This window comes from Capsicum annuum, chromosome 6 (assembly GCF_002878395.1).
Source record: "Capsicum annuum cultivar UCD-10X-F1 chromosome 6, UCD10Xv1.1, whole genome shotgun sequence".
Taxonomy (NCBI): domain Eukaryota; kingdom Viridiplantae; phylum Streptophyta; class Magnoliopsida; order Solanales; family Solanaceae; genus Capsicum; species Capsicum annuum.
In genome coordinates, this window is record NC_061116.1 from 169531035 (window position 1) to 169538411 (window position 7377).

The window sequence follows — 7377 nt, forward strand, 5'->3', positions numbered from 1 at the left end:
TTTTACTCCCTCATTTTTCTCAAACTTTATTTTTATTTTTTCTCTTATTTTTATTTTTCTCAATTTTTTTAATTCTTTGCTTTTTTCTTGATCTTTATTTTTTTCTTTCCTTTTTTCTTAATTTTTTTTTATTTCTTTATTTTGTTTGATCATATTTTTCTCAACTTCTATTATATTTTGTTAATAAATAAAAAAACTGAATAATTTGCAAAGGTATCTTCTTTTTCTAACATCAACACAAATTTAAGGGCATAATCATTGTTACGAAGTTCTTTGAAAATTCTTGAGATAAGTCGTGTCTCTAAGGTGAGAGTTATAGAATATCTCATAAATAAAAGCATAATGTGGTAGTTTGCAACTCTTGCCCGTGGGGCATAGTTTATTATGTGAAAGTCCTTAAGCTAAGTCTTGACTCTAAGATAAGGGTTGTAGAACATTCCTTAAATAAAGATATAACGTGGTTGTGTCAACTCTAGCCCGTGGGGTATAATTTGTAGTTTGAAAGTCTTTGAGCTAAGTTTTGCCTCTAAGGAAAGAGTTGTAGAACATTTCATAAATGAAGACATAACATAGTAGTGTCAAATCTTGCCCGTGGGGCACAATTTGTAGTTTGAAAGTCCTTGAGCTAAGTCTTATCTCTAAGGCAATAGTTGTAAAACATCTCATAAATAAAAATATAACGTGGTAGAATCAACTTTTGCCCGTGGGACAAATTTGTAGTTTGAAAGTCCTTGAGCTAATTAAGTCTTGCCTCTAAGACAAGAGTTATAGAATATCTCATAAATGAAAACATAACATGGTTGTATCAACTCTTGCCCGTGGGACATAATTTGTAGTTTGAAAGTCCTTGAGCTAAGTCTTGCCTCTAAGAAAATAGTCGTAGAACATCTCATAAATGAAAACATAACGTGGTAGAGTCAACTCTTGCCCATGGGGCATAATATTGTAGTTTGAAAGTCCTTGAGCTAATTAAGTCTTGCCTCTAAGGCAATAGTTGTAGAACATCTCATAAATAAAAACATAATGTGGTAAAGTCAACTCTTGCCCGTGGGACATAATTTATAGTTTGAAAGTCCTTGAGCCAAGTCTTGCCTCTAAGGCAATAGTTGTAGAACATCTCATAAATGAAAAAACAACATGGTAGATTTAACTTTTGCACGTGGAGCATAATTTGTAGTTTGAAAGTCCTTGAGTCAAGTCTTGCCTCTAAGGCAAGAGTTGTGGAACATCTCATAAATGAAAACATAATGTGGTAGAGTCAACTCTTGCCCGTGGGGCATAGTTTATTGTTTGAAAGTCCTTAAGCTAAGTTTTGCCTCTAAGGCAATAGTGTAGAATATCTCATAAATGAAAATATAATATGGTAGAGTCAACTTTTGCCCATGGGGCATAATTTACTGTTTGAAAGTCTTTGAGCTAAGTCTTGCCTCTAAGGCAATAGTTGTAGAACATCTCATAAATAAAAATATAATATGGTAGAATCAACTCTTGCCCGTGGGACATAATTTGTTATTTGAAAGTCTTTGAGCTAAGTGTTTCTTCTAAGACAATAGTTGTAGAATATCTCATAAATGAAAATATAACGTGGTAGAGTAAACTCTTACCCATGGGGCATAATTTACTATTTGAAAGTTTCTGAACTAAGTTTTGCCTCTAAGACAATAGTTGTAGAACATCTCATAAATCAAAATATAATGTGGTAGTGTCGACTCTTGCCCGTGGGGCATAATTTATTATTTGAAAGTCCTTGAACTAAGTCTTGCCTCTAAGGCAATAGTTGTAGAACATCTCATAAATGAAAACATAACGTGGTAGATTCAACTCTTGCCCGTGGAGCATAATTTATTATTTGAAAGTTCCTGAGCTAAGTCTTACTTCTAAGGCAATAGTTGTAGAACATTTCGTAAATCAAAATACAATGTGGTAGTGTCGAATCTTGCCCATGAAACATAACTTCTTGTTTGAAAGTACTTAAGCTAAGTCTTCCCTCTAAGCCAATAGTTGTAGAACATCTCAAAATGAAAATATAACGCGGTAGAGTCAACTCTTATTCGTGGGGTATAATTTGTTGTTTGAAAGTCTCTGAACTAAATCTTTCCTCTAAGGTAAGAGTTATAAAACATCTGATAAATTAAAATACAATGTGGTAGTGCCGACTCTTGCCCATAAAACATAACTTGTTGTTTGAAAGTCATAAGTTTTGCCTCTACAATGTAATAGTGTCAACTTTTGCCCATGAAACGTAGCTTATTGTTCGACAATTATAAGTCTTGCCTTTATAATGTGATAGTGTCAACTCTTGCTTATTAGATATAACTTGAATGGAAGAAATCGAAGAAAAGAACAAAAATAATAAAAATTACGAAAAAAGAAGAAAAATATTAAAAAAACAAAAATCGAAGAAAATGTAGAAGTTGAGAGAGAATATGAAAAAAATAAAGGTTGATAAGAATAAAAAAAATAAAAATAAAAATAAAGGTCGAGAAAAAATTAAAAAGAAAAGAATCAAAGAAAAATATTTTTTTTGTTTTAATAAAAGTAGACGTTGAAAGGTATAAAGGAAAAAAAGTAAGGGTTGAGAAAAACTAAAAAGAACAAAAAAAAAAGAGGAAAGAAAAAATAAAAATTAAAAATAATATAAAATAAAAAAGAAAAAAAAAGAAGTTGAGAGAAAAAAAGGAAAAAAGTAAGGGTTGAGAAAATTAAAAATAAAAAGAGAAAAGAAAAAATAAAAATTAAAGTAAAATTAAAAAGAGAGAAAAAATAAAAATTGAAAGATATAAATATGGAGTTGTTATCTATTATGATAATCATTTATATAATTTACTCCATTGATTAGGGACAATTTTGTTCAAAAGAATATTAGTTACTAGATAAAGACTATTTTAAGAAAATTTTTTTTTATTGGGAGCTAAAATTTGAAAGCGGCCCAATTTGAGTCAATCTTTGAGAGTCACCCGAAATTATCAAGATGGAGTATAGTCCTTCCATTATAAGATAGCAAATAGTGCTAATGTTGGGTGTTTCCAGAAGTAACACCAAGACAAATAATATTTAGCTGATTAATTAATTAAGATATTAAAAGAAAAATAAATAAATTTTCAAGCGAATTTTTTTTTTTTAAAAAGTAAATAAAAATTTAAAAAAATACAAAAATTGAATACAACATGCTATAAAAAAAAATCAAACTTATTATGAGGAAGAAAAATATGAGATCGGAGAAACTAATCCTCCATTATCTCAAGTTTAAAGATATATTAATAGCATATTAATTTACTTAAGGTCAACTAATCTTGTTCAGTTCTTTCTTTCTAACCGTTACTCGTTATGTATACTAACAAATCATTTGCCATTGTTACTTTTAGTTGCTTTACAAGTATTAATTTGGAGATATAACTGTGAAACTTTTTTAATTTAACACATATTTTATTAGAGTGAGAGAAAATTTGAAAGAAAGGAGACTATGAATATGATTAAGACTATGAATATGATTAACTCATCAATAAAACTATACCCAAAATGATTGAACTCGTTTGCTTTTGTCTCCATTGATAATTTCTTTTCGGGAATATATCCGATAACAAAAGTATATTCAGAATAAAATTATGAGCGACTAATTTAGTATGATAAATCTTTAATAAATATTTTATTCTCGGAGACTAGTAGTAAATTAAAAGAGAGTAATATCTTCCAAGATGACTCTTCGTAATCTTTCGCGCACCTTTTCCCGTTCCTTAACTTAATTCTGGAGCTCAACTTATGAGTAAGAAACTCATGTTATGTTATCTTCTACTAATCAAATTACATATCCCCAAAATATTTATATGCTGACTTTAGATCCATTTGTGAAAATATACTATTATTGCTTTCTAATGATATGGCAAGCAGAGTCTACTCTCTCATTGCTAGCTCGCCACTATCGTACTCTTCTCAGAACTTGCGCTCGATATTTAGCTTTGGACGTGGGTAAGAAGCTCCACGCTTCCATCGTCACCAAGGGTCTCGAAACTTCCCAAAATACATTTCTCCGTAATGCTATTCTTCACATGTATGCGGCGTGTGGTTATGTTTCCTCTGCACGCAAGATGTTCGATGAAATTCCAATTTCGTATAAAGACACTGTGGACTGGACAACGCTGATGGGGTGCTATGCACACGGGAGTTTTCCGCGTGATGCACTCAAATTGTTTGTTGATATGAGGAAGAGTGATGTTTTGATTGATGAATTTACTATGGTTACTGTATTCCTTGCAAGCGCGAAATTGGGTTGTGAACTGTTTGGCTTTCAGGGACATGGTTGTATGGTTAAAATGGGATTTGGTTCGAGTGTTAAAGCGTGCAATGCTGCTATGGATATGTATGTGAAGTGTGGGTTAATTGATAGAACAAGAAGGATTTTTAACGAGATGGAGGAAAAGAGTCTTGTTTCTTGGACTGTGGTTTTGGCGGGAGTGTTGAAGTGGGAAGCTTTTGAAAATGCAAGGTTGTTTTTCCATCGGATGCCTAAGAGAAATGAAGTAGCTTGTACAATAATGATTGCAGCGTATATTGAGAATGGTTTAACGAAGGAAGCTTTTGGGCTTCTACGTGAAATGTTGTTTGAATCTGGATTTGAGTTGAATTTTGTGACACTTTGTTCATGGTTATCAGCTTGTGCACAGTCGGGGAATGTTTCGGTGGGTAAATGGGTACATGTGTATTCTTTGAAGATGATAGAACATGAAATGGATATAATGGTGGCAACAACCTTGATTAATATGTATGCAAAATGTGGTAAGATTGATGATGCTTTTCGAGTTTTTAATGTGATGCCTCGAAGGAACGTGATTACGTGGAATGCCATGCTAAGCGGACTGGCAATGCAGGGAAAGGGAAATCTCGTGTTGGATTTGTTTGGTCAGATGATTAGAGAGGTCAAACCAGATGATGTAACATTTACAGCTGTATTAAGTGCTTGTAGTCACTCAGGTTTGGTTGATCAAGGTCGACATTTTTTCTATAGCCTTGAATCGACATATGGAATAAAGCCTTCTATAGAAAATTACTCGTGTGTTGTGGATCTTTTGGGCCGGGCAGGGCATCTTCAGGAAGCAGAGTCCATAATCAGGGCAATGACGCTTCCCCCCAATGAAGTTGTATTGGGATCACTGTTAGGGGCCTGCAGTGTCCATAAGAACCTCGAGCTCGGGGAGTGCCTAATGAAAGAGCTGATCCAAATCTATCCTGATAATACCGAGTATCATGTCTTGCTTTCAAATATGTACTCTTTAGCTGGAAAAATTGACAAGGCAAATTCTTTTCGAGCAGTTCTTAGAAGCAGAGGCGTCAGGAAATTACCTGGCATGAGTTCTATTTATGTTGGTGGTCAAATCCATTGCTTCAGTGCGGGGGATAAATTGCATCCACAAAGTCGAGAGATCTATATGATGCTGGATGAGATGATTCGGAAAATAAGATTGGCTGGTTATGCACCAGACACAGCCTGCCAAATGGTTTCTGGATTTGATGGAGAGCATTATGGTTACGGCCAGGAGGAGAAGGAACAGGCTTTGTTCTCTCACAGTGAGAAGCTGGCTGTTTGTTTTGGACTCATAAGCACACAAGCTGGCATGCCTCTTTACATTTTCAAGAATTTAAGGATATGCCAAGATTGTCATTCATCCATGAAGATTGTTTCCAAAGTTTACAATAGAGAAATTGTAATAAGAGATCGTAATCGCTTTCACCGTTTTAAGCTAGGTTCATGCTCTTGTTTTGACTATTGGTGACAAAGGCAAAAGTCCTAAACGAAACTACCCTCCCCAGACCCCCACTTGTGGGATTACACTGGATATGTTGTTGGATTGATGTTAACAATCAGAATGAAAATTCTAATTGTGGTTGATTGGGCCCTTATTGGGGCTTTTGAGTGAGGTGTTGGAACGGGAAATATTCATAGAGGAATTATAGGATAGATAAGCATATTTCCCCCTAGTACATATTTCACATTTTTCTCCTTTCTACTTCAGAGTTCCTGTGGGAATACAGAGATGTATGCTAGTCATAATAGCGCCACGACTCGAAATGTTAATGAAATCAGCAAAAGGAAAGTGCAAACCTCAATTAAAAGAACATCAGTATTATTGATGCAAGAGATGAGTTTAGAATGTAATGCTGAGTCACTGCCACAGAGGAGAAATATTGAAGTCTCCACACCTTCATTTGATGATAACTTGTAGCAGATTGAAGAAAATATATGTGCTTCTGCACATTTATTGGGCATATAAGTCAAGAAGGAAGGAAGAGATGTTCTTGGCTTGCACAAATTCATGCACCAGAGAAAAGGTTACAGAATCTTAGTGCAGCAGATGCTTTTGTGGAAATCGACACCACATTCTGTACTGATGTTGCAGATGCTTGGGAACGAACTCATGGAAGAAGCTAAAGAAGTTCTTCACACAGTTCTTAATTTAGTTGAATTTTTACCCTGTGATTTCCATGTACTACTGATGCTGGACCTCTCTTCATTCTGCATTTCTTTCAAGTTCTGAGGATTGCATAAAGTGAAATTATGCTTATTATTAATAAAAAGATAAGAGTTAGATCTTAGTGATAGTATTCAAGTCTGTAATTTGCATAGCATGCGCAGAGTATCATACAGTGAGAAGTATCCTCTTCCTGTTTTGCTTGTCGAATCTTTACTACCATTAATCAAGGAAGGAGGAAAAAATATCCGTCTAACATCAAGAGAAGGAAGGAAAATCTAGAACTTTTCTTTAGTGTTAAAAACATTCTCTGTTGCTAGTTTTATATTTTTCCATTTTGGCTAAAAGTTAAATTACAGCTAAAAATTTCCATGTCCTATGAAGACGTAAAAAATTGCTTCCCTGATAAACTAGATGAAAGCAAACAAATGCTCTGGAAAAATGCCATCACTGCTGGCGTTCATGCCAAATAAAGCTTAGTATGTATGCCTTTTTTTTTTCCCACGGTGTCCAGTACTTGCATTGGAGCCTGACTAATTCCGAATTCACACTGGGAAGTCCCATTGGGGGTAAAGACTCCCTAACAAAGGTGATTCCGTACCCAGGGGCACTCAAACCTGAGACCTCTCAAACGTGAGACCTCTGGTGAAGTATGTGTGCCATATTTGCACGTTCATTGGATCATTTTGGTTCGTGATTGCATTTATGACGTAAGATTAGCTCCAGACATGAATTTTCATTTTTTCTTTTGAAAAAAAAAAGAGGGAAAAGATAAAGAGGGAAAAAAAGGATAAGTTCCAGACGAGAGGTGACATTTGATTCATATCGCAAGGGAAATGTGAGCTGATACAACAAGTGTCCAACAGGGGGATCTACAAATATGAGTAATCACATTCGATTCACTCTTGGTTGA

General features: G+C 34.4%; 1 protein-coding gene across 1 annotated transcript; it reads left to right on the forward strand.

The window, feature by feature from the left end:
• Positions 1–3526: 3526 nt before the first annotated feature.
• Positions 3527–6588, forward strand: LOC107873028 (pentatricopeptide repeat-containing protein At5g15340, mitochondrial). The gene has a single exon (XM_016719729.2). The coding sequence runs from the start codon at positions 3780–3782 to the stop codon at positions 5766–5768; it is 1989 nt and encodes a 662-aa protein (XP_016575215.2). The 5' UTR covers positions 3527–3779; the 3' UTR covers positions 5769–6588.
• Positions 6589–7377: the final 789 nt, after the last annotated feature.

What these genes read in the sequence shown, in the direction of transcription:
- LOC107873028 (XM_016719729.2), top strand. Translation starts at nt 3,780, where the DNA reads ATGTTATCTTCTACTAATCAAATTACATATCCCCAAAATATTTATATG.